Below are 27,969 nucleotides of genomic sequence, written 5' to 3'. Positions count from 1 at the left end.
GGAGTTATTATTGCTTGTACATCTTTAGAAGCCGAATGTGTAGATATTTTTTAGGTTTAGACCAATTTTAGGGGGAACAAATGATAGCATGAATTTACACAAAGTTAGGTCACAAACTCTTCGACGGTGGAATAATTAAGCGAATATTCTATTTATTGAGTGTTAACAGGTTCATTAAAATTGCGTGAATGCATAAAATCGACGTATTTTTATTTGCTGTTTACTTTCCAAATTTTGAGTTCGCTCATGTATGTATGAACACAAATTTTGATGACGAAAATTGCATCCAAGATTAAAAATCGAAGGGTAGTTACGAGTATAAGACCAAAGTAGGAAAAGCTTTTAATAGAAAAATAAAGGAGAGCTTTTTTCCATACGGAACAGCTAGTTCTCAGCAGAGGAAAAATCGGCAAAGAGATGTACGAAAGAAAAACAACAAAAAATTATATACATAATATATAGAATTGAGCCTCCTACCTAGTAAAGACTAGAAAAAACGGGTGACTTCGATGAAATATTTTCTATAAATATATATAGAAAGCTAATAGATCTGGATCCTGGGGATAAGCTGAAAAGAGACAACTTTTTATTTCCTTAGCTGGTTTTGAATCAGTCCTCGTTTAAATATCTATGTCATTTATGAACAGTACGGTTGGGAATAATGATAAAGACACTAGAATTAGGAACAGTTACATTTAAATAAAAATTTCTGCTAAATACTTAAAGCTCAATAAAATAATAGTTTTGTAAATAGTAGTTTTTTTTTTTTTTTTTTTAAATAATCTTTACATATGACAGAGGTAATTGATTGTGTGGTATATTATTTATGAGGTTCTCTATTCTTATGGGATACGTAGGTACTTAAGTCAATGCTAGATGTTTGGAACAGTTTTGAGCCCAGACCATTTTTAGATCAGAGTTGTCCACGAGGAAAAAAAAAAAGACATTAGTACGGGGTCCGGGACGCGACCGATGTCTTACACAAGCGGCAAAAGCATTCCCCGAATATTGTCGAACTGTTGAAATGCATACAGTTATGCTTGTGTGTCACATAGCCATCTGGTATTTAGGTTTGATTAATTTCAGCTATTCAGTTTGGCCGGTATTAATGAAGGAAACTGACTCTGTCGTCCTCTAATAAAGACACCTGGATCATTTATAAGGTAAGAATAACTTTATTTGACTAAAAAAACCGCTTTTTTTTGTTATTTGTTTCTAATTATCGTTAACATTACCTGCTGTCAATGTGTAACAATAATGCAACAGGTGTTGCAAAGTGTCTTCTTTTGTTTTCACAACAGCATAGTTAAAGGCGCATTTCTCTGTAGTTAATATATATATATACAAGGGTCAATTATCTTATTATTATATTACCATTGTGAAATTTGTTTGTGTCTGATTCGCCATTCTACCTAACACTCAACTCAACAAAGGCAGACAGCAAAAAAATATTATTTCCTTTATAAATAGAGAAATAACATATTCGAAATGCAACGTTATTCCATCCTTTGTGTTCTGTAATGGTGTATTACTTTGAGCTAGTCACAAATGTCTTTTTTTTTTATTCGGTATGTAGCTAAGTGCCCGTTTTTCTAAAGATGGCTTCCTGTCCTTATAAACCCTGTAATGATGAATTAATTTTCAAATTTCACAGCTGCGTATGGCTAGCGCAACTAATGATAGTTGACAACTACCACACTGAAGGTCTACTACGATTTAAGGTTTTTATACGGAAGTTCAGTTTCCAGTAAGCTCGTTTGCATCTCTTTCGTGGGATATAATAGTAGTGCTTCGTCTTGTTGGCCTCTTTGCTAAATGGAACGTCGAACTAGATAGCGTCGTGGCAACGCAAAAATGTCAATACCCATATTCACATAGTGACATAGATAAAAAAAAAATGACAATACCCATATTCGAATAGCACCCGTGAAATTTAGGTTAATGCTGTTTCTTCATCATATGTACTGCCAACTCTGATCGGTATTAAAATACTCTTCCTATTCTTACAGCCAAAAGGGACAATGGCACAAAAACAAATACGCCGCCGACTGGCAACAGAGGAGTTCTTCCCGAAACAGAGCCACTATTCGCAGAGGCTCCAGGTAATCGGGCTAGAATTTTTGGTTTTTTTTTCGGTGCTTCATACTCTGAAATATCGGAGGAGAAATGAAGTACGGAATTTACAATACTAGCCATAAAAGTACTAACCTTGCTGTGCCCTACCATACGTTTCTCGTGTTTTACGTCTGCTATATGAGCCGTTAAATGTTATTCTAGAACGGTCTATGAAACATATCAACGCTGCTAGCATACTTTGATTACTCACAGATCCTTCAGAGTTACATCTATTTCTAAAAAAAATCTCTGCATAAAAAGTATTGCCCGCGGTAATCTTATATGGATGGATGAGATTCGATATTAGACGAAGACACGCGCTAAGGAGATGCTTGTTTTCTTCCTACAAAAATATAGTGAATGCTAATTCTTATAAATCCATTAATTTTATAACTATAATACGAAAAAAAAGAACGCACTTGATCTTTTCCTTGGAAAATTAAACATAAGTTTGTTAAACCACAGTTTCATTCAAAAACACGTGTGTCGACTCAGAATAGCACGGAGAAAGTTACGACGACTAAAGTGGACTTGCTGCGATGAAGAACAGGTGAAGTAACGCTTGATACTCACTAGGCGTGTAAACTTGTCGTTGAAACCGTTGGTATTTGACCTCTCTGAAGTGCATGTCGCACTCAAAAGTTAACGGTTGTCTCTGGAATAGCGTCTGATTAGTAGATTGCATTAGGAGTGAGACCTGAAAATACCAAGTATCATATACATAATTGCAGGGTAGGACCGGCCATTAGAACACAGATAAAGTTTGTCCCTTAAAATTAGTGCGGCGTTGCGTATCAGTGATACCTAATGCTCAAAAAGCTCATGCTTCCTATCCTCAATTGTAGAAAAACATTGAAATCTTATCATGATTACTATAATTTCAATTATTCTCACACACATACAACATGCAACTGCGGAAAATAGTGGCAATTTTTTGCATACTCCATAGGTATTCAAAATGTTTTAAAAAATGCTATTTCACACTGAGAAAAATGTAGAAAGTTTACATAGTGATTAAGACATTACAATAAAGAGATTAGCTCTTTTTGGTATGACAAATTAACGTCGTATATAGTTACCATATCTATGAGCTGCTACTGATTATGGGCGCATCGCTGAAGGTCGACTAGACTAACTTCGGTCTTATTGAATCATTGTTGTTCCATTGTGGATATCTTTTAACATCAACAGCCGCTAACCCATAGAGACTGCCAACTTATTCAACCTATAATTGTCATTCAATTATACCGTCCATGTAAGTTATACTCGCGCTTACGTAATGTGTTGCCTCACCTGGTGAACCTTCCCATTGAGCTCTATTGACTCAATATGCGCATCCTCAAACTGTTGTTTTGCTTCTTTATCTGTTTTAAGGACGCGATACAATTTCAGTTCAGGTATCGGGTACACTGGTGATACGGTACAATTAACCTATTAGGTGAACGCTATGTTAGTTACTTCTAACAGCGGATACACTTTACACCCGACTTCCTATTTTTTTTTTTATAATCTAGTACATTCGGTTACAATTTCCCAAAGTTATCATAATAATCACTATAAGGGAATAATTAATCGGTAAGGAATGACTGTGTTTGATTGTTAGTGTAACTTTAAAGCGCATCTCGGCGCTTTCCTAGTTCCTAGTTCCCAGTTACTGATCCCCTAGTTACGTTTTAATGAGCTGAGTGAAAGCATAAGGTGTAATAATAATACTATGTGTACTCTGACTATGTATACAAGAACTATTTATATTGCCAATAAGGTTAAAAACCTGATCCTTTTTCGGCTCACTTAGAAAATATTGTGGCGTAAGTTTAAAGCATTTCGATCTGTTTGGTGTATTTTTATGGTGCAGGCGATATGGTATGGATAGAAGCCTAGCAATATCTTGGCATAAAAAGAAATTACATTAAGGCTAATGCGGTGCGTATTACTCTGAATCTTATACCTGAAGGACACCGGCAGACGGTTCGTCAATCACCAACGTGAAATTGCGTGGGGGTGCTGAAATGCCAATTGGGTCTTTGTAACACTAGTCCACTAAGTTTATAATCTAGTCTTGCGTTGTCTATTGATGCAGGTTCTAGGTTGACCTGTTGAGTTGGATTTCGAATAGCAGAAAAGCTGCACGTAAAACACAATAATTTTGATTCAGAACGTCCTTTAAACGGTACAAAACATACGTGACTCAATGAATTGAAAGAAAACCACGTTTTCTTTCTAAATAACTCTTTGGCTTCTGGTATTAAATGAACGGTGGACGGTGCAAACAGTCACTTGGGTATATTGTCAACTTACAAAATACGACCATATTTGCCTCGGCGCTATCCTGTGAGTCGAAAGTCTGCACTTCACAGCGGTAAAGACCACTCATCGCGACCTCAGGATCTGTTAAGGCCAGCTTGTATGAAACCTGCGAATAGTAGTCATTAAAATTACTATTACATTGTAAACATATATATTTAATTATACGAAAATAACTTTTATATATGTTAAGAATCGAGGTTAAAGCCGGCTAACACTCGGGTAAGGCGTAAGTCTACTTCACGTGGAGTATTGACTTAGGAAACATTGGGTTAACATTTGGAAGGATTTTATTGTCCCTGGCTATAAAACTACTTTTTTAAGAGTTTGCTTATGTCGCACCTAAATATTGCTCTATCTATACCGCCTGTCCTAGTCTGCCCTTTATCTGTACATCCCTGATAGTTTCCTGATACATTTGTACAGGCAAGCAAATCAAAGAAGATCTATTTTATCCAAACAGTGCTGCGCATATAGAACAAATATCGGAAGCTGAGTTTCGTATTTCTACACACAGGACACACGAAACTGATATTATCATCCGACCTATATTACCAGACCCCAAACTCATAGAGGGATAGATTTGTTGCTAATACACTTGATGCATGAGTGTTGGTACTATTCAGTGTAAACGTATGTGTATACGTTGTACGGTGTCACGAATAGCTAGCCTCCAGCCCAGCTACAGGAATAATTAGATGCCCCGCGTGCCAATTAGATACGACACATGCGTAAACGGAAGAAGACATAAATGTTACTATTTCTCTGCCGTGTCAAGATAATTAACGCATGACGCGCGTGCAAATTATTGTCATATACAGCCCACCTGGTGCTGCTCGAAGGCCCCACTGTTCTCAACGTAGCTGTTCGTGCTGGAGGGAACGCACGCTAACATCTGGATAAAATTTATTACGGACACGTACTATTTCTGTTTTTTTAGATATATGGTAGTAAAGCAGCGTTCATATAACACCTAGTAGTATTTATCGATTGTTATATCTAAACCATTTTGTACTTCTATAGTATATCATTTGGGTCGTTCTCTTAAAGGGAACTGAATTACAAAGTGAGCTCCCATAGTGTATTACAACTCGTTTGGATGTTATTTTTTAATAAATATTCCATTACGCTGTTATAACTGGTAACGGAAAACTGTTGTAAGCTTTTTCATATTTAATGATTTTTTCTGAAATGTAAAAATATTTAATTTAGTTCAACTTCTATTATGACTTCAAAACAAATACATTTTTTTTTAGTCTATTTTTTAGTTTTCTTTGAATACTTTATCTACTTCGAAGATTGTATTTATAATGTGGCCGAGTAATTTTTCAAAACGTCGTTTATATGCCATTAAAAAGGTACTTCGGCGGGGATAACGATCGATACTGCCTTCAGAGATTGAATTTTGGGTCGAAGATTCTGCCTTGCCTTTTTACCTTGTTATTGCAAGTATCGGCATGCTGGTCTTCTTCGAAGGAGAACTTCGATTCATACGGCCCAGTAATAACTGGTTCTGGAAACAAAAGCGACTCATCTGTTGAAACTAGTTCTATCCTGTAACGTCATGATCTTTCAGAGACTGTACTCCATATTTTATTATTATATTTCCACGAATGTCATATATTTACATCATCAGAGATATATTAGTGCTATTATGGATAGGCTAAGAGTTGGGTTTATCCCTGTAATGACGCAGTAACAGTGTATTTGCCTATTAAATTTTAGGCATACATGGGGCAAAAACGTAAATATACCACGTTTCGCACCAGAGGCCAGCCGTCTGAAATAATACTTAGCGGCAATAGTATTAGATGCGGAATTCTATACATTTTATATAAAGGTTTGGTCTCGCTGTCTATTTCGGCAAAATCAGTGAACATAGGTTTGTGAAATACAAAAAATGCCCAGTTTTAGGTAATACGCTAAACAATATGTGCGGTTCCATGTCATGCAGAATTAAATTCTAAGTATAGCGCTCTTGGTATTCCAGTAGGTTCATAACGATCTTTTAATACCACATTACCTATTAAGGTTTTCAATATAAACATAAACAGATTAGAGAAACAACATAGCTTCATACATCATATCCTACTTTACTAGAAATTACATCCTGCAACGCCACTCAAAGTTGAGTACGAGCTTTTTGCTTATTACACTGTACTTACCTCCATAGCTTGCTATCCATTGATAGAATGGTGTAGTATCATTATTGAAGAACCATTTCACGACAAGGTTGTCGTCGCCTTCACCACAGCGGTAGGAGCATTCCAAATCGAATGGGCCCTTCTTTCCGTCCTCAACTAATTTTGGCACTATCAATCTTACGATATCGATAGAAAACACTGTTTCGAGAGAAAAAGCACAACAAACAGGACCAGAGAAACATCGAAAACGCAAAAAGACGATAACGAAAGATACAATCAAATCACTTAAATGCGTATAAATATTTCTAGTTGTTCGATCAATCTGCTTTATATATATATATATATATATATATATATGTCAACTTCGTGCAGGAGGATGCTGACGTTGGATTGCCTGAAGATATCGGTTTTTTGATTCGAATCCTGCAACATCCATAGTAGTACCGAAACAGTTGTCTCTAAACACATCAATAAACTCTTTCTAGTAATCAACAACAAGGTTTCGTATGATAACGGGCATTGTTTAAGTTTTTCTGGTAGTTTACGACGAATGGTCTATATGTATACAAGTTATCTTTTACTTTACGGTTTATTTTCAGCAGATATTCTTCGTACGTTATATCACCTCGAGTCTGAGTCCCGAGCTATCTCTACGGTGGCCATCGAAGAGAGAGCTAACGACATAATTCGGACACATAAAAAAAACAGGCTTACATTGTTGAAAGCTAGTTCTGGTGTGAAAGTACTTTACGCTCCCTCTTTTTCTGTTGGCTATTGGATATCCGGTCTGTGACTTCTGCTGAAGTTTTTTTCAGCAGGTTTACGACACAATATGGAAATTATACACCAAGGCCAAAAATTTCAAGCAGTGATGGTCGCATGCTCATGGTTGCTATGACAACGCACTCGCTTACCTATCAATTCGATGCGCTTAGCCAACCATATCGCGGTGTTCCACAAACACTTATACATGCGAAACTAGTTTTATTGAATTAAAATTTAGTAATTTGCAACTATTACCTTAAAAAGTATGGTACAAAATTAAATTATGTTCAAAAAGTAGGCAATCGAAAATAAGTAGTGCCCTATAAAAGGGAAGGTGCTTTATAAAATAGTTTTTTTTAACCAAACCATAGATGGATGTAGGGCGTATTGTTCATCAATTCGTGAAAAGTTTATGCCAGATTTCGAATAATTGGGAGTAACGGCTTTGTATAATATACATTGCAAACATATTAGACAATGAAGTGTTTTTGAGGATAAGATGCCTGCGATAGCGCGGTGCTTTTACTAACTAAAACAGCCGCGAATCAATCTTACTGTAACCAAAGCCCATATTTCTAGCTGTGCCTCTCAAGATTAACGACATATTAGAAGCCGGAAGACTGCGACGACAGAACCTTCTTTCCATTCCCGGTTGCTGTGTAGTGCTAATGTTTAATGCCATTTCGGGTGCCTCCTCAGCCCCGATATCGTTGAGCTGGTCCGAGCTGTGGCAGTTACAACAAACACTAAATATGGTAAGCAGCAAAGAAAAGATCCTATCAGTACTCATTATTGAATACATAGCACTAGCCAAGTGGTATATAGGTAACAAGCGTCCTAAGTAAAAATTCTAAAAAAATACCAAAAAGTGATTCCAAAGGCATTCTAAAGACTAAATCGTACGGGAACGCGAAAACAAAATGTAAGTGCCCAGCCAGTTTTCCACAGACTCCCAAGTTCGAGTAAACTGTTAGACGCACCTTGCTGCTACGCTGTTCCTCAAGTCAGTATTCAATAAAAATCAGCTGACCAGAGATTACATCCTATGCCTAGTCCTTTTATAAAGCATTCAAAATAAAAATACCTTAAAGCCAAATGCTTTCAGTAGCACACGTAGTTGGTTTTGTATTTATGTGAAATTCCTGATAAGGTGTTTATCTATACTAATAGCAATATTTGAACATTATCGATTGGCTTGTAACCTGGATCTGGAAATTATTTTCGAAGGCTTAAAATTAACATGTACCTCTTTTTCTAACTAGATAGGCCAGTTATTTTTTTTAGATAGGCGGTTAACTGCAAAGCATATCGTTTATTGTTACAGATCGAATATAAGAATTGACGACGAGCGTTCGGCATATTGTAAAATTCCGCAGCATTTAAATGGCACAGAGGGGTTCTCGTCATTGTAGCGTTTGTGCTACTTTTTCTCAGCTGATTGACCTAGCACGGCGTCACGTCCTCGAACACTTAGAATCCTGGAACCCAACTGAATATGCAGGTCAAACTCTTGACCGAAGGTTTCTCTTTACAGAAAAAAGGACACGCTGGAACAATACAAGTAAAATCGAAGATAGGCTTGCTACTCAGTTTAACTGTCGCATACACAGGTCTTATTATATATTGTGGCTTCTTCCATGTTTGAAGTTTGTTTTTGCAACTGCTTCTGGGATTGAATCATTACCGGATCGAGTGGCTTTCCTGAAGTACGATCTACTTTGCCCCACGCCACTTGGACCTACGCAGATGCCCCATCAGTGTTGAAAGTAAATTTCTTAAACTTTTGATAGTTATTGCCGCCGCTCCTTCTCTAGCGTTTATTTTTAGTATAGTTCGCCGCATTTGATCCACTCTTAGCCTGGTCTAGCCCAACCTAATCTACTTAATCGCGGCTGTTGAGTGGTCTTCCCGCCTTTTTACTAAGGGCAGTCAGATTGCTAATTCTCCAAATAACCAATAAAATATATGACAAACAAAGCTACCTGTAGTTTTTGTAACATTTTAGCCAGTTTCTCTAAAGACTTTTTGGCTGTCTTGTCGTAACGCTGGCGAATTTTTTTGCCATTTTCTGAAAACAGGACGCTGGTGAATATGGGTGCTAGAAAAGCCACACATAAGTTTTAATTATTAAAGTACAAAGCGTCAACTGCTTATGGCCCTCTTATATACATTTGGGGCAGTTGATCGTATCCTGCGTGATTTGAAATCATCGCAATCAGTGGGGCGAAGTTCGTCCTAATGGTTGTTTAGAGTAGCCATATCGCAGAAAAGTGCTGTCGTTTAAGCTCAGTATATTTGATGAAATCTTTTCAGTACATACGGATGTAAACACCAACTAGTACGATCGTCGATTTGTGTTAAGACTACATATTTGTAGAATCCGAAGATTCAGTTAACCCATTAAGGAGTCTACGGATCATAAACTTAAGTGAAACTTCATCGACTATACTGTAGCTTCTCAATGACACCACAAGGGCCACAAAGCCGACCTGTTTGTTCGATGCATTACACGAGCTTATTTTCAAAAAAAAAACTTCATCTTTATATCTTTCAGCAGCTCAGACAGAGATTCCACAAAGACACAAAGTACGACTTCTCTTAAGCCCAGTGCGATGCACTGCCTGTGAGGTTACTATTAATGATATCAGCGATAGTGGACCCCAGTGCGATGCACTGCCTGTGAGGTTACTATTAATGATATCAGCGATAGTGGACCAGTACAGGCGTTCTGCAGCTTTAGGTAAGCCACCATAGGGTTCCCCCAGTGTTCACTTGCCCCATCCACAAAACAGTTCATAACTAAGAGGATGAACCCTTGATTCGGGAGAGCCCTGTTAATCGCGAGCTGTTGCAGTACTTTTACGGACGAAACGCATCATACAGAAAGATATGGCTGTAATCACATCGGACCCATTGTCTTCTGACTTACTTCAGTTCATGAACGGTAAACAGTAGACGCAGTCAGAATAGATCCGCAAAGTTGGTCGGCGTGCAGTCATTTCGACAATTGAGAGAATGTACACCATCAGTCGCCATTGAAGACACCTACCAGAATGTACACAAGGACACGCAACAAGAAGCAAGTGGACTGGGTAGATACTTTTGCAGACAACTCGTTCGGAGTTAGCAGATAGCCACTTTTAAAGAAGAGGCGTCTGAATCGGGACTTTTAAATGGGCATAGGTATATGGCATTATTTTGTTTGATATCTGTTGGTGAAAAAATCGAACAGCTAGTGGATTAAGGAACCTTAATATTTTGTTATGAACTGCGCCTTTCACCAATAGATTAATACTAAAATTGGATTATGTTCTTTCATTATTGACGGAGAGTTGGAGAATCATCAACGCGTCGGCGTGTGCAGTACTGAGCACTATAACTACGGATCGTTAGATTTCTAGCAGGAGTTTCACGCTTCTGAGCTTTGCTAAGAGTCTTACAGAGGTAAAGATGCCTATGATCTGAAGGATATTAGGTTACTTGGCCTAGAAGTGATGCTTCGACTGTAACCAAACTGCAAATTCAGACAAAAAAGGTATTCACTTTTGTTCAACCTAGGTTTTTGTGCACCATCAACTACCTAGGTAATCTGTCAATAGTCTCTGATTTTTGGTCTGTAGCTTTTACCTAGGTTTCACTGCGAATTTCTTGGCTTTTAGACGTTCAGGCGAAGGAAACATACATTAACCAGTCTCATTGTAATCAACTCGCTCTAGATAAGTAGCTGGCTATCTAATGCACGATGCCATACATTATGTTGTTTCGGATCCACTTCGAATTTGCTTCACACGTTCTCCAGTCGCATCGGGTCGCCTACCCATCTACATCTCCATCTGCACTGTAGATTCGCACTGGAGTTGAATCAGCTGAATTTAACAACTGATTATTCTCATCCGAACCACCAAACCTGTCTCTCTATTTGGTTATCTTCCTTAAATTCTCTCTTTCTCTCTCTCTCTCTCTCTATATATATATATATACATATATCTCTCTGGGGGGTATCCCCCATGATCTTATGCAATTGATATGACGCAATTTTTATGTCTTTGCCCGTTGACTTTCAATTGTTCGCCTCTAGTTAGTTATTATTTAGAGAGACTCATTATCTCAGTAACATGTAGTCTATCACCCTGCTGATCTTGTTTATCTCACGCGTTTAATTGATTGCTTTACTAAAATGGGAATCTTGTTTTCGATAGATGAGATCTTCGACAGCTGCGACTTCTTCGACGGCCGCCTGGCGCCTTGACTGTGTTCTCACTGATTTGTCAGTGTTTCGCGTGGGCAATTCATTGGTGATATGCCGCAGTCTCCGCTGCGTTCCTGTTTTTTAACTATTTGCGGTTCACAGTTTGATTATTTTGGCTTCGACTGCATCGAACGAGGGAGAGGAACAACAAGAGGAAAGAATCGGCAATTGAATCAATTGATTCGTTTCATCTGCTCCCCTCATATCTTCTCTCTAAAGCAAAAAAAGGAAAGACAGCAGGGCCTGCGAGTTTCCATAGATCCCTGTGCTGATGTCGTTCCTACGTCTCGACGTTTTTGGTTACGTCACGTTAACGTTTCGAGTGATGGAACGGCGTCAACATTGACGACGACGACGAGAATGACAGCGGCAAAAAAAGAATATATTGAATTTTACGTTTCTCAACGGAGCGCGTTACACCGGCTGTCTGCTTCCTGAAAGCCAGAGGACAGTGCGACAGTTTAGAGCATAGTCAATAGAAGTGCTACCGGGGAGCGTCCGCCACATCACACAGAGTGAGAGCAACAGCATTCATTGGACACGGATGTCACTCCTCTGACAAACTGAAGCTCGCTGTAAGAGAAACACTCAAACGGGAATCTTCCTTTTCTGTCGTCGTTCTCGTTACTGTCAAAAAGTCGGAGACGGGGCACGGTTAAAACGGACGCCTGCCAGCGAGTACGACCATGTAGCCGTGAAACGATATCGCTGCCATACAATGCACAATTGCACGGACAATCGCATCAATCTTGCCCACTTGCTTACCAACGGTTGACGCTTCTTTCCTCTGGTAGTAGTATGCTGAAAATGAACTACGAAACTCTCATAATAGACGTTTACTTGGACATTATTGTAGATAATTTTTATTTAAGAACCCTATAGCATTTGGTGGTTAGTTATAGGTGACACATCAAGACAAACTTTGGGACGCCAGCTAGCTTCGTTGTGAGATGCCCAGAGGAAATATAAAAGATGCAATGATGTTCAGATTGCTATTTTGTAATCAGACATATCCATTATTACTTCTTATGCTTCCCACTATCGTTCTGTTTTCTATTTCTGACGAAAGAGTACTTGCCGCTATAAGCCAAAACGGAAGCAAACATTGCTTGTACTTTAAGACAATATTACCAAATTCAGTTATGGGCCATTTTGATCGATAACCTTCTGTTATTATTGGCCAATACCATAATCCCATCAATGTAGAACGTCTATGGATCCTGGAGAAACGCTGTTTTTTGGAGAAACTAGAGTTATTTTTGTATCTCTCTTTGAAAACTTAATTCAATAAACATTTTTAAGGGAATTTTGCAGAGACCAAAACAGGTAATAGTCTGATGGCGCGAGGTCCGGACTATACTGCGAATGCATTAAACATATCCATCGAGATTTTCTTATATTTTTGTCGGGTAGCTACAGATGTCCGTGAACTGATATTATGATAGTGGAACATGGCGTGTCTTTTTTGTCCGCTAGTTCCAATCGATTTTTCCAATGTCTTGTTGTCATTTTATCAGTTGTTGAAGGTACCGGTCAGAATCAGTTTTCTACCAGACGGCACTAACTCAAAATGCACGATTGTGTTCCAATTTCACTAAACACCTAGTACCATTTCTTTGGCGTCAGCCTAGGCTTCGTCAGATACTGCGTGTACGTTTTTATCACTGATGATCAGCCGTTCTAGACGTGAATAGCAGTTTTGTCAATGAAATCACGGTCGGCAATGTTATTTTCCGTCAATTTATATGGCATCGACCATTATTTCCCTAGCGATATAGGAGCTATCCCAGTGTCTATTTGACTCAACGCTTGCAATACTCGGGGCAACTCTTTCCGTAATCGGTCGAGCACTACAAGAAGCATAATTAAGCATAAGTCGGAATTCGCCGAACGAAGGCAATAAAATCACTATTTGGGTAGTCTGTTTCTTGTATGACTAGAAAAACGGTGAATACTTTTCTCGACAATCCGGTGTACCCAACTATACAAAAAAAAAGCTACACTCGGCCTAGGAAATATAATAAAGTCCTGAAATGGCATTACAACAGATAGCCGTCAAGGAATAGGCGCGGACGAAAACGTGCACTAGCTAACGGGCACAGTTAAGACTTCGTTGGAGACATCGTACTAGAAACGTAGATGTAAACGCGAGCACGCAGTGTGTACGATACGACAACACATTAACACATAGGTATTTTGGAGAAGAGAGGTCTCTTCTTGCGCAGTATATTTATAAGTACTTGCACGTCTGCCTATTCACAATACGTTGTGAAACAAAAATGAAACCTATTCAAGCGTAGCGTTTGGTTTCTTCTATTTTGTCTCGCCAGTATTGTTTTGTTTTTTTTTGTTATCGAACTTGGCATCTTGTCTTTAAGGTATCGCTAGCGCCGCTGCCGACAACAACAGCGACAATAGCGGCGGCGGCAACAACCCTGAGTATGCCAAACGCCCGTGCGGCCCGAACTGCGTCATTCAGAAATCCTCAACAACGCACCTATTCGACATATAATACAGTTACAGTGACGCCAATGCTTATTTGTCTGTTCTCAACAGAATCAGCAAAGTCATTGTTGCTTAAACGAGAGAAAAAGGACCTAGGTGTGGGTAGAAGGCTGAGCGTTCTCCCCATAGATAGGATGTATCGATCCAATTAATCTTTCTGGTTTTCCCAGAAATCGCTTATTCATTCGTTTCTTGAAGTTTCAGATCAAACATTATTCATTATTCATGTAAGTGCCACTTCTGCTGCTACCGGCAACACTGGGCCCACGAAGCAAGAATAGCGGTGAAGCAAAGCCTGAGCGGCCCAGTTTCGAGCGAAAACGAAAAACGCTGAGAATCCTGACGACGGCGATCAGAAGGCATTGACCCACAGTTCGACTAACTTCTGCTTATGGGTATCTCCGGTGCTGCCATATCGTCATTATAAGTCCGTCATCGTTCGGCGGGAAGTGGTGAGATCGCTGGCAAGCAGATATTAGACAAGGGAACAAGCAACAGCTAGATGACGGGTGCCATCGTTTCCCTCTTTCTGATCTTCTACCGGTGAACTAACAGACGACTCTGTTATGAGGCAACTTCTGGTGAAATCGAACTTCTCAAGCGGTAAAAGGATTCCCTTGAGCGTCGTCACGTCGGATTCCCCTTAGTCGACGATGACTGTAACGTTGTGTGCCACAGAAAACACATACAGGAGGGGCCTGACATGCTATGGAAACGTGCCTGTATAGAATGTTCTAATATGCATAAACAAACACCAGTTGTAAGTTCGCCTAGCGATGCGTAGTATAAACGACATTTACTAATCGTTATAATAACAGCCTTTAGATGTTGGTGAGAACTGGAAGAGCGATAATTGGCACCTATTAATCAAGTCTTTAGAAATAATTTTACAACAGCATGCTCAGCAGTTGGCCTAAGAGAAGATTAATATCAAGCAGGCCCAACTCGGTATTAATTTTAAATACTAATGCTTAACACAAGCGGTAGCTCAGCACCTGCATGCGACCTGATTTAGCCCAGGTGCCTATCGAGTTGATAAGCTAATAAAACGGCCAACCTGCTGTAAATTTGACAACAAAATGCTAATTTTTGTTAAAATTTCGCAAGTTGTTTACTCCGGCCAACGCCCTTTTGTTTGAAATGCTATTGCGGCGGTGTGCTGAAGGGCCTACATGAAATTCGCTTAAAAACGCTGTTACATCCTGTGGTTAACGCTCTCTGAATTACGTTTACATTAGATCGGCGTGACAACGAACGCAACACCAACATGATAAACAAGATCATTGCTCTTTATGCAGTCAGCCGTGACACCTGCCAAAAGATGATGTGTTGGTATGTCTGCATCAGAAACGCATCGTATGGCTATAAGGTCTGAATCGTTAAATATTTCGGTTTTTATATTCTCCTTAATACTACTTACCTAATGGATCTTGTTGGATCAAAGGTAAAATCGACCGGATTTCCTGAGAGCTCTATCTACTGAATCCTACTTCCGTGGATTACCGTTATTATTAAACCACTCTATGCGCTGATGGAAACACTGCACAGACCGGTCGAATGTCTGCTAAGGCGGCAGACTATACCTGTGAACTACTCGAATGTCCAATACGTTCGACGATTAACGTGCGGTGTAAGATAGAAAAGTCACAAAGCATCATTCTATTATCTCAATTGCGAGCCCACTTAAATTCACAGTCTCTATTAGAACCGTAGAAATAGAAGAATCTATTTTGACATGTCAGCTTGAACACGTACCTTGCTTTGAAGTAACGATCAACAGCAGAGCAAACGTTGATGATATCCAGTTGGCGTACTTCATTGTGACCGGTCAATCATAGAGAGCGAGGCTTCGGTATACGTTCCCGAAGTGACTGTCCCTTCAGTAATATTATCGTAATCCCTGCCGCACATCCACGAACCGACACAGCAACAGCGTTGTTATCGCGTACCGCTATACGGTCAGTGTGGCAATACGCTCATTTCCTATTGGACGTGCTCTTCAAAGTAAAGCCTAAGCTAAGATTTTTGACAGAGGCTTCTCTCCTGCATTTTTTAAGTACATCTGCAGGAACAGGGGTGCAGTATGTTTTGCGTCCGTTGTATGGGTTCCGCTTAAGCCGATGCCGTTAGAGAATGGCGCGCGGTGGCAACGTACGAATCCTGCTCTCTCAGAAAACCTCCCTATGTCCTCTGCGCGCCTTTGCCTGGGCTGGTCTGCTTCGATCTTATTTCTTTCACCTATGACCCGTCGACAACTGTTTTCCTCACTCGCTGCTGGACAACGTTCGTGGTAAAAGTCGTTCGATGTCACCAGCACTACAACAACGACAATAAACGGCAAGCGTAACAGTAAAGACGAACAATGATTCCAGCCGGCCGACCGGCGTATCGTAGCGGACGAGCCAAACGCGCGACAGAATTCTGCGAACAGTTTCAGCCCCGTCCAATCTTTACTTTCTCTGCCAGAACTGGCAGAACTCTCGTAGACGCAATGTGACGACACAATGTTAGAGCGAAGTGGCTGAAGCTCGTAGTTCGTCACAACTCCTATGCAACTCTTACAACTTAGCTCGCATAGATCACAATTGACTGTGTTATTGGTACTCGACGTACCCCTCTGCTTGATCTTAGCCAAACTCGACTCGCTCAATCGTCGCTTAGTACCATTTATTGCTTCTCTATCTCCAGCGCCGAATTCACTGTTGAAGCTCAACGAAGACTCAACGACATCCGAATGAACGTAGCTGTACCATCACAAACATGGGTTGTGACCGTGCCATCCGCGCGTTGGTATCACCGCTTCTTTGTTGAAGGGTAGTGACTACGGCCGTGAACAGGGCGGCAGCAGCAGCAGCAGCAGCAGCAGTAACGTAACCACTTCTACCAAATGTCTTCAGACCGCCGTGTCTCACAACTGTGTTTGGTGTGATATGTACAAGTACGTGAACCAGTAACTGTTTTGTCGACAGGCTGCACGAACCAAGCGTGCCATAAAGAACGAAATAGAAAGCAAAAATGATAGAGAATTAGCGTCGCCTAGAGCAAAGAACGCTTGACCGCTTATTCATTCGGTCGTCCGTCTCGACGCACACATAGAAACACACATATACAGACGCACGCGTACCGATAGAGCGCGACAACTCTCAGTTTTCGCGAAGGAAGCACAGTGACACTGCGACCGTCGCAGCAGCTTTCGCGCTGATTGCTTTCTGATCCCCTTACCCTCTTGGTTCTCTCTGAAGGAGGAAGGCCAGGACGATACCCAGTGACTCTGGTAAACACACTGTTACGCCTCTTGATTTAGGCCGCCATTGATGCTGTCGACGAGACATAGGCCTGAGGCTACTTCGCCCTCGTCTTGCTGAGCCCGGCATGTCCGTTAAACGGCAGTTTGTGGTTCCTGATTGTATCAGGCTCTAAATCAACATCGTGCAATTTAATTCTATTGCATACTGTCCTTTCTAGGTAATGTGAGGCACTACAGAGTCACTAATTACGGTCATGGGTCTAATTCACCGCTGCAAGGGCAGCCTTTTCAGTTGGTTACAGTTGCTAATATTACGCGTCACGAATGCAGACTGTAGCCAAAGCTCTGTAAATACTAGATTAAATGTGATGGAAGAGTCTGCCACTGGCGTTCGATACGATTCCAAGTTCTGTTGTCCTACTGTTGAGAACAAAATCGGTTAGCGAGAGCTAGTGAGAGAGAGAGGGAGAGTGAGAGAGAGGGGGGTGAGGGAGAGAGAGAACGGGTTTTGGGGTTACTGTGACAAAACCGCGGATGGCAGACAGAACAACCGTAGCGAAAATAAAGAAAATTCGGTTCGAACCAAACGTCGTTACTTGCCTTCCATTAGAAAAAGGAACCTATATATAATAACATGAAGGTTACTATTGAAGGGTATGCGCACCCTTAGCCGAAAACCTAATACTTGTGAGTGACATTAAATAAACGTATTGTCTTCCCTGCTTCTCTATGTGCATATATATATATATATATATATATATATATATATATATATTCATCAGCGTGATCCTTCTCTGAAATAGTGGTATCGAATGAAGCTCACGAGTAATGCAGCCATGGACGAATACTACGTCGCAGGAATGAAGTTTAAGACAAATATCATACAAATATAATCTTTTTTTTTATGGCAGAAGATTCGGGCAAGTAATTATTGGTTTCTACTGTTTTTTTCACAAACTCCCTTCTGGATCCTATGTATAATTATTTTCTCTATATAGGCCAACTAAGTCCAACTCATCATTGACAGTCAAACTATTACTAATTTTAATTTGAAAAGTATTTCTGTTTATAGCTGGCAGCGATTTCTAATTAGTGATAGTTAGACGTCTAAATTCTGTTTTTAAGCTGACTGAGCCAGTGAAATAAAACGAATTCAATAGTAAGCTGGTCTATCAGTACCACAAACGAGAGCATGAACAAGTTAGTTGACTGAGGACACATGTGCCCGTTCGTCCTATTTACAGGTTGTTGCTCTCAAAACAGAACAGACTGATACGTAAAAAGGCCAACAACATTCCGTTTCGAAACTAGATTGGTTCGCTATAGAACTCAATTCAGCCAGATCCAAGGCGCCTTGTCGCCTTCGCAATGCGAAGTACCCTACTCGATACAAGTAAAGAAGGCAGTAACAAAGAGTGCCTTCTTTGCAATAGGTTTGGCTTAGCGCTGGAATAGCTCACGAACGCCACATTGGACACAAATAAAGGGCGTAATATAAGCCAATAGAAACAAAGGGTCTACAGAAGCGTGATTTCACAAACTGATTTATGTATCTTATAATAATGACAACAAGCATAAGCTGTTATGCTTCCGAGGCATATTCGGAGGGTGAGGCGGATAACCTCCTTGAAGCGATTTCGCAAGCGTTCGTGAGCCGGGACGACAAGTTGAATACTTACAAGCAACTCAATGTGGAAGCTTTCTACTTGTCCTTTTTTTATATCGAAATGTAAAAAATTTCTGCTGGGGACGCAGACGTGAAATGAATAGACTTTGGTGGCGTTCAAAGCGAAAGTACGAAACAGACAGTGTACAAACCTATTCGGACTCGGGCTAGGGATTGGCGCAACTTGAAAACAAATATCATGTCAACAAATAGTTCGTGCTTTACCGCCGTTGACTCTGCTTTCGAAAAACATCTACTTACTGGGCTAGCAGACGGCCGACGAAAAAGGCAAACACACGAAGAGGGTTTCGCCCGCCGCCTGTTGCCTAATTGACTATATTTCGCGTTTTCTATTGGAACGAAGACCCAAAACTTTGAAGACTATTTCCAAAGCGGCAGTGGTATTAAAGAACTTCTGCAGTAATTGAGCGCAGACAGACCTGTCAATCGAAAAAATTCGGCTGCGCTCATTTTAAGGAAATAGGTTTTTTATTTCGTTTTTTTTTTATTTTGTTTGAAGTTGGCTCTCTCGCCGCTTTTTATCTACGGTAAACAAATATACGTATTATAACGGCTACGTTTACGGGACAAGCAGTTCTTAATTTTATTACAGCAAGGTGCCTGCAAAGTATTGCAGTTAGGCTATTGTCGACGTTGACTCCCCTCGCACTTTCTGGCTGAATAAGCGGTGCGCAAGGTGACGCGTTCAAGCACAACCGAAGGTACTTCTCAACTACCGTTTGTTATTGGTTTTTGTTCCCGAAACTAGATACAAAGGAAACAGGGTGTGAAGAAGTGTGAGCGCAGCTCGTGGGGTATCTATCGCTAACGTTAGCACTCAACCGCTTGTCGTAAATCAGCTTTGCAATTATTTTCACTCTTATTATTGGCTTCGTCTGGCTCATTATTTGTGAATTAGATCCTGATCCTTCCAAGCCCCTCTGGATTTATAATATTAGTTGACTTTTCCCACATGTCGTGCGATTGTTTCTGAGTCGTAGCTGTTTAGCCACTCTCGTCGCCAAGTTCGAATTTGCGTCGGAACTTTGTCGGCGCCGCCCCCTCAATTGGAGGACTCAAAAGGATCATAAATTCGGTTTAATTTATTGTAAATCTTGTCACAGGGATGGCCGCCCCTATGTTCCTGGAACAGATACGTAGCTGCTGATTCCTTTCTAATGTCGACCCATGGGAATTCCACTAACTTTCCAACGCAAATGTTTTTAGTGGACGGTGCCTTGCCCGACGTCTGAAGCGTTCAACGGCTAAATATATTAAATAAATGTTGCGGACTTTACGTTCGCCATTCTGCCATCAAACATTAATTCAGCTCAATGCACTGCCAACAATGTTTATACGTCAGCTCGCCCGTAAGTTAGCTAAGCCTGACTTACGTACTGCACTGCTGAATGAACAGAGCCTATTTTAACAGTGTTTTCTTAAAGGAATAGTGCATAACCCGTTCTGCAGAGTACTTTTCATAGAACTCATATAGGACTCAGATAGGCCCATATAGGACGCAGATAGAATACCACTACTGCTTCCCACGACTCATTTATGCTTTTATCGTTTCAGCCTTCGAGGAGAGCCAACGCCACCTTAGAAGCCGTGTGTTTGAACGGTAGCTATATTTACTTGAACCTACTTGCTTCGTTGAAGCCATAAATAAAGATAATGAGATTGCCTGCAATCAAAATAATCCTCGATATTTGTTTTTACTATAAAACGCTTTACTTTCTGCTACCTATTATTATTACTTTTTTACTGTATTAGTCAATTGTTCATCTCTATATTCCACAATTTGAAGATCCGGAGAAAGTTTCTTGAGAGGAGTGTTTCTTCGATGATCCTATCAGTAACAGTTCATTTTTTCTACTTGAAACGGAGCTAGTCCATTCAACCTAACCTAGATATCTAGACCAGATCCCTAAAGGTTAGGAGGCAGACCTGTCATTTATAGAACAAACCTCCAACGCATGCAAAAATACCTAGTATTTTTGTCACGTGTACTTTATTCTAGAGATGAAACCAATTGAGACGTTGAGTTAACTATTGAGTAAACACTAGTGAGAGCAGGTCCTATGATGAACTCCTCAACGCGGCGAGACCACTATTTTTCTACATTCGTTCACATAAATTCAATGTTCCCTGAGGAATGTCGCGGTCGCATTGACTCAGAGAAACTTGAAGTTCTCTCGCCATCAGGTAGCCCATGTCCAACCCTTTGATGCATATATAGCATCTGATTTTATTAAACTATTTTTGCAATTTTAGACCTTTGATTGAACTTTGCGGGTAATGAGCAAATGCACCTATCAGTATGTATTTTCCAACGTACTTTCTAGCAGAACGTCAAGTTTAACTCGAGCATCTGTCAACACTCTCGTGCGCGCGAAATGTCATATGTGTCGAAATGTACTCGAGAGAACACTTCGGAGGCAAGCTCTCATCGAAATCTGTTTCCGCTTTTTCAAATGCCCTATATTATTAAGCACATTAGAAATAAAATGCGATCATTTCTGAACTAGATCAACGAAATGCATACTTCAGACTACAAGTAATATCCTTATACACTTGTTGTAGGCAACAAATGTATTAGAATGGATGAGGGATCCTTTGACTAGAAACTGGATTGGCTTTAAGCAAGCTGTGTTGCACACTATCTAGGGTTGATGAATTTTCCGCAGATTCTCTACGATATGTCGTATATATGCTATACGGTGACCGACCGTTGATTTCGTGGTCGAGTAACTAGCGAACCCTTTGGGTGTCATCTTCAATTGTGTCGCTGTTTGTTCGGCACATTTCTTCCGTCCCAGTTGAAAAGCCCTGGATGCCCTCCCTATTGGCACACGGCACAGGGCACAGTGTTCACCAAGAAAAGGCGGCATAGCGAAACCATTTGTCATTACGTTTGGTTGGTAAGAGTCGATGAGTAGCTCACTCGCAGAACAAAACTGGCCTTTCGCTGAACCAGCAGCAGCTGCTGTTCCTAGCCAGTTAGTGCTATTGCTATCAATAGATATCGAAAAGACCTTGATCATGGCAATAGAAATATTGTACTTTGATTTATTTCGATACATACTTCTTCATCGCATGAAAGCCTTCCCCGTGTTTACAACACGCAATGCGTGCGCCCGTCTCAACGGCAGCGAAAGAGGGAAAACTAGCCAAAAAAAGATCGAGAACCTTCTTTTTATTGTTCCCTAACTCTCACAGCTACCGTCTGTCTTCGTACTCCTGTGTGTATTATTCTGGGACAGAAGGTCGTATAGTGGGCGTATGCCATCACTGAGTATGCCATTCCATCGGCCAATATTACTTGGCCTTCGGAAATAACTCGGCTGATTGGCAACAGGCGGCAAACTTCGATAGGCCAAAATACTCAATGATTCTGGTTTGGCTACTACTGTTTATGTTGCTTGTGCAGGATGAGTTTCTAGGCCATCTTCTACGGAAAACGATGAACTTGAGAGGGCTAGTAGGATGAGATAAGGCTTAAAATTCTTACGTACGTCTCCGAGTCCTAACTGCTATCTACTATAGAATGAAATTGTTGTTTCCTTTGTTGCTGTTGTTGTTGTGGTGTCGACCAATCTTTTGGGATTGCTGTTCTGTTATTAGATTTGTAGTGAGACTTCGGCTAGCAAGACGAAACAATAACGTTCGGTGTATTCACGGACGGGTTGCAGTAATATAGAAACCTATTTTAAATGGCTTTGGGACAACTAACTGGCCGAATCGAGGGAGAACCTTGCCAGAAAATAAATTTCTGATCAATGGTTGATGTTGCTTTTTAATAGAGATTAATTTAGACCCTTTTTTTTTTTTAGTTCTTGTCTTTGATTTACTCGCTGCTGTAGGTAATGCTTCGCTGCTGCGTTAGGTAAATTGTAGTCATCCAGTTGAATAGGGCAGATTTTTAATTGGACTAGAAAAATTATTTTAGGTCTATTGTTGGGCTTTGGCCTGTTAAATTAATTTTTGGTACTCTTGTAGTTTACTGATTGCATTGCTTAATTATTGAGTAGAAAATTCGGCCGAACGCACAAAAATATCCGCTTATAATGAGCGGCATAAGAGTTATTTCCATCAATATCACGACCACATGCTGAACAGTAATATCGTCTATTTCTTTTTTTGTTTGGTCCCTTTGTGTTTTTAAAGGAAAAGTGAAGGGAAATATGCGTACGTTTTTTCATTCTCAATGGCCTGTGGGTTTGAGGTAAACGTCAATGGTTCGTTTTGGACGAAGGGTACTCCGTTAGTGTTCTGAATTATGACGATCTCGGCACGTAGGATCCCTATCTAGAACTTTCATTCTGGAGAAGTGCGCCATTATTGCGAAAACAACCGATATACATATTTCGTTTGCCAGTTCTTCTGCTTTTTTTTTTTGTTTTTATATAATCTTTTCTATTGCATCGATAAACTTTATTCGCTAACGCCGTCAATTACTAAATAACAATTTCTACCAGTTGTATTCGTACGTACAACCCACTCATCTAAAGAGCAAGACGTGTGCGTCGTGCGAAGACAACCAGTCATTACTCGATCCCAGTTAATTTTCTGTTCAGTTATTTAAGTGAAGTGGGTTCCTGAAAAAACTGGTTCCAATGAGAGGTTGTGATGGAAAACGACGGCGTCACATTATGTAAGCGGGCATGATTATCCGAGCCTGCTTTCAAGGAGGCACTATCGGAAGAACGAGTCTTCCAAATCGAGAGAGAAACCCAGATCAGACTGGTGATATGCGCATGATCTGCTCAGCAGGCAGATCGCGGGCATCAAATTGTCTTCGGGAAGATGCTCTGGTAAGTAGAACTTGCCGATGGCGATGCCCTTATGTCGATTTAATGGAGCATAGAATTCTATTGAGTTCATTTTCAATGTATCTAAATAAGTAATGCTAAACGTTTTTCTTTGAGGCTTGAAACTGCAACCTGCTGAGAAGGGGATCAGATGTACTTATAAATTATAAGTTATTCGGTTTGTGAGTGCTGCTTGTACGGATTATAGCGTAGAAATTATTGCATTAGGAATTGCAGCTAATTTCGGCCTAGATTAGAACCAGTTGAAATAGAGGACGTTTGAAAATTGCTGGGCCATATATTTGCCCAATTTGCCACGACCTTTTACAAATACATTTCACAATGCTCGTTGATACATTGTATTCACTGGTAATCGTTGGCCTGCCTCGTGCAGCTCAACAACATTGAATTCTCATCATTTCGTATATTTAAGTTGAATGCTTAAGTAACTGTGTCGTGAGACTAAAGTTCCTGGGTTATGAAAAGTTTTATTACTTACGTACACTGCCATGACTGTATTGAAAGAGCTATCGTAACATTTATTGGCTCATATTCGACGAACGAACTTGAAAATTAAGGATTAACTCGTAAGTTTTTACGCTAAGGATTAACGCTAAGCATAGCTTGCATTATTTGTTTCATTGTTATAAAGTTGCCTCTATGAACAATTAACCCATGTATATCGTTTATTTAGTTTATTCAAAGCTTATCAATAGCGGACCTCGAAACACAACCAATCGCGTATAATAGAAAAGCCCAAATGAACCCTAATGGAAAATAAGATACATATTTAGCATTCAGAGATCAATTGGGAACCACTTATTCTAATATCAACTACCTCTACTATACTGTGTATATATTAGTGTCGAACGACTGCGAACAAAAGTATTGGGGTATCGTTCTCAGGAACCCGGGATGAATTTTGAAGGCTATACTTTAGCATTGAAAAATAGCCTTATGCAAGAGTGGATTTGTCACCAAGTGAACGAACAGCTTGCATAAGGTTACATAAATTAAGATAGTGAGATATAGTGGTAGAGGACACGGAACTTCAATTTTTCATTCTTTCCTATCCCGGCGGCAAATAGCAACGAGCAAACGAAAATCAACGCTAAACTATAACAGGGCTTGCACTGCACGGGTGCGATCACGTCTCATTTGTAAAATCCAAAAATAGAACGAAGCCAATGAGAATTGCATTTTTTTTTTTTTTTTTTTTTTGCAAATTTCATAAAACTGTCTGTCTTAGATATCGTTTAGTTTACTCTAATCAGCTAACCACTTCATTAACATATAAACCCTAGTACCTAGTCAGTTAGACGTGTTTATATACGTACATATCCAGATATTGAAACACATGCCGTAAGTACTGCGTTTATCAGCAGTGAATGATAAACACCTATCAGTAATTCATTTCAGGCTCAAAAGCAGACTATAACAAATTGATTAATACTTGTTGATTTAAAATTAATTTTTGCGTTAGTCTCTAGCTGAATCTATTTTTGTTACGGTCTCTTTCCAACTGTGCCTATAGCCTACCTGTTTTTTGAAGCGCTTTTTTTTTTACGTGTTATTAATAATAAATGTTGAAGTCGTTAATACTAAGCGGTGATGTAGACGGCTACGCAAGAAACAAGGCCACTCCTGGTAGGGTCCATCGTTTTTCTTCATTACTTTATATCGTATGTTCGTTTTCTCTTCCTATTTTTTAATTCATTCCAAATGAAAAATGATGTTAGACAATCTACTTGAAGTTTGTATAACTAGTTTGTATTTATTTCTTCGAAAGCCTCGATGAGTCTAACCAAGGCTACATTTTGAAGCTCAGTTACGGCCGTGTTGCCGCTTACTAGCTGATATCAATTATGGATACGACCTCTGGAAGACATTCAGCTGTTTGTTATAATAAATGACTGACGCAACTATCTTTAATGTCTATGGCCCTTAAATGTATGGATGTTTCCAGTAAAGTATCGCCTGGTGCGGTAGAAGAGACTCTACTTGGTCGCACTTGGTATTGGTGCTTAGGAAACGTGGGAAGTTTTTACAGTTCTATCTTTTCCGAGCTTATGAGCACATTGCACGCGATCTAAATTTTTCACAAGCGGCCAAAACCGGCAGGATTGGTGACGTTCTCATAGCCGAACAGCTATTTTTGAGAATAATCCCTGGCGCCAAAAATCGTACTTCCTACACGAACGTTTGTTGACCCTTGCGCTATTGCCTGTTCAAAATCGGCACTCATACCCATGGAAAGTTCCAAGACTTCGTGTTCGATGCCAAGAGCCTCAGCTACCATATTTCGGCATTTGGCCAATGCGGCAAAATCGGGATTCTCCTGTGAAAAGAAAAAGGCAGAATATGTGCACACGATTGATCATACGAAACCATTATTCAATGCAGTCTTCCCTAAATTTCCAGAGGATGCGTCACAGATCATTTCGCAACTCTACAAACATGCCCGTAAGCTATGAGGAGCGCACAGAATTTCATTACTCTCGTCTGACTATTACAATAATTTAGCTTATTTTAGGCCTGTCATTTGGATAACCCGTATTAAAGTTCCTCCAAGTTCATATCACTCCTCTAAGTTATCCTACATACTTTCCAAGTTTGCTAAAAGGGTTCTACACACGTACTCGGTTCGATTGTGCCACATATAAACATAAACATAATGGCTAATCTTATGATTTAGGATTGTAGAAAAGGCAAAATATGAACAGATGTAGCACAGTAGTTTTCTAGATTATATTCTTTTGCACAGTTTATACTTTCGAATAGTTCGAAATAGTGCCATCATCAAATTGTACTTTGTATCTCTTTGTTGCGATAGACGAATGGGCATTAGTGACGAAAACGTCTCATTCGATGACCAACTGCAAAGTTTCTGGCTGATGATTTACTTCTGAAAATAACGCATAAAAGACTCACCGTACCCGGCTGCACATCGGCGAAGCCAATCGTCATAAGCCCAAGAAGACTTAAGCGAGGGCACTTCTCTCGAATGTGGCGAGCGAGGTCAACAACTTCCGACATTTCGACGCCTCCCTTCTGTTCTTCCCCAGAAGTATTTACCTACAGAAACAGTTGCAACAATAACAACAATAGTAAACGGCTGCAGTAAGAATGATAACAACATGACATAAGCTAGTTTTGCGTGGTTTGTCAGCGGATCATCATCAGCATATGGCGGTACTTCCTGAAACCTGACCCTTGTAGGTCAACACTAGAACTTTGTCGTAGAAGCTTCGGGCAACATTGTTCTGCCCACATCGAAAAGAGACTATCCGTAAAGCCCGGAAGTATATAGACAGCTACAGGACAGGTTCTTCAGATGTACCTTCCTAACCTATATATATATTTCATAGTATTTTCACTAACGTAAAGCGGAATACATGAACAGCTAGAACGTCTTCGTTATATATTTCAGCCTCTCGTCGCGGAGTCGACGCTTCTATAAAGGTCATAGACAGAGTAATCAAGCCCTCAGTTGCTATGCAGTTTTCTTATTGTTATCAGAAAAACTACTTTTGGGTAGTTCGCAGGCTACAACTCTAAGGTATCAACTCTATACCTGGACCATAACGTTGAGCTTATGAGGCTCCCCCCGTTGAGCGCTCTCCCAAGACGAGTTCAAAGAATCAGCAACTTTAGGCGTAGCGACGGTTTCAACAGCCCAAAGACCTGGAACTTTTGCGAGCTGTTTCACCTTGTTACTCTGAAGACGCCCTGATAAAGCAATCAGTAATAACATTACAAGATACAAATATACATTTTAGAAATGGTAACGTTTATTATAATATGCAAAGACAAGTTATTATTACACTTGGTCTAATCAAACATTACTGTTATAGTTTTATCGAAGCGCAAGGCCTGTGAAGTAAATTAACACCTGGCGGCACCAGTCCGAACTTTAATTTTAGAAAACTTCTAAGGTATCTTAGGAACTTCAAAGTGAAGACCAATTGTTGCCCTTTTGCATGCACAAGTGAAGCAACACCTGAGGCAGGAAGGGGTCAGAATCGAATTCGTGGACTAATCGTCAATCTATCGATACGTTTACTACTCTCAAAAAAGGAAATTACCATAATACTCTTAAGAATTACGTATGTATCGATACGATAGTCGAATTGACGGTTTACTTAGCCCCATAAACACGAGGC

General features: G+C 40.1%; 2 protein-coding genes and 1 long non-coding RNA gene across 7 annotated transcripts in view; 1 reads left to right on the top strand and 2 right to left on the bottom strand.

The window, feature by feature from the left end:
• Positions 1–1,152: 1,152 nt before the first annotated feature.
• LOC111271610 (uncharacterized) lies at positions 1,153–17,254 on the bottom strand. Of its 2 annotated transcripts, none has more exons than XM_022852538.2 (8): positions 15,838–17,254; positions 6,585–6,761; positions 5,856–5,932; positions 4,414–4,528; positions 4,064–4,119; positions 3,409–3,546; positions 2,689–2,812; positions 1,153–2,147 (listed from the first exon to the last, which is right to left on the bottom strand). In XM_022852538.2, exons 1-8 carry the CDS (start codon positions 15,899–15,901, stop codon positions 1,984–1,986), a joined length of 915 nt encoding a protein of 304 aa, XP_022708273.1. In that variant the 5' UTR covers positions 15,902–17,254; the 3' UTR covers positions 1,153–1,983. The 2 variants fall into 2 exon arrangements, with proteins under 2 accessions (XP_022708273.1, XP_086829100.1); XM_086972974.1 differs by lacking the exon at positions 15,838–17,254 and adding an exon at positions 10,258–10,346.
• LOC111271612 (uncharacterized) lies at positions 7,279–20,694 on the top strand. Its single transcript, XR_015315391.1, has 6 exons — positions 7,279–8,083; positions 8,653–9,094; positions 10,156–10,420; positions 10,661–10,863; positions 11,528–14,842; positions 20,571–20,694. It is a non-coding gene; the product is annotated as an uncharacterized LOC111271612 (long non-coding RNA).
• A 3,775-nt stretch (positions 20,695–24,469) lies between these two features.
• LOC111271611 (pyridoxal phosphate homeostasis protein) overlaps positions 24,470–27,969 on the bottom strand; it is an 84,728-nt gene continuing 81,228 nt past the window's right edge. For all 4 annotated transcript variants that reach the window (XM_022852540.2, XM_022852541.2, XM_022852543.2 and 1 more), the window contains 3 exons: positions 27,381–27,535; positions 26,738–26,881; positions 24,470–26,144 (listed from right to left, as the gene is read on the bottom strand). In XM_022852540.2, the coding sequence (XP_022708275.1) occupies positions 25,956–26,144; positions 26,738–26,881; positions 27,381–27,535 (488 nt within the window). In that variant the 3' untranslated portion in view covers positions 24,470–25,955. The remainder of the gene's footprint in view (positions 26,145–26,737; positions 26,882–27,380; positions 27,536–27,969) is intronic.

The sequence above is a fragment of the Varroa jacobsoni genome, unplaced genomic scaffold, assembly GCF_002532875.2.
Source record: "Varroa jacobsoni isolate VJ856 unplaced genomic scaffold, vjacob_1.0 contig00794, whole genome shotgun sequence".
Lineage (NCBI taxonomy): Eukaryota > Metazoa > Arthropoda > Arachnida > Mesostigmata > Varroidae > Varroa > Varroa jacobsoni.
This window is presented reverse-complemented; position numbering and strand designations above follow the sequence as displayed.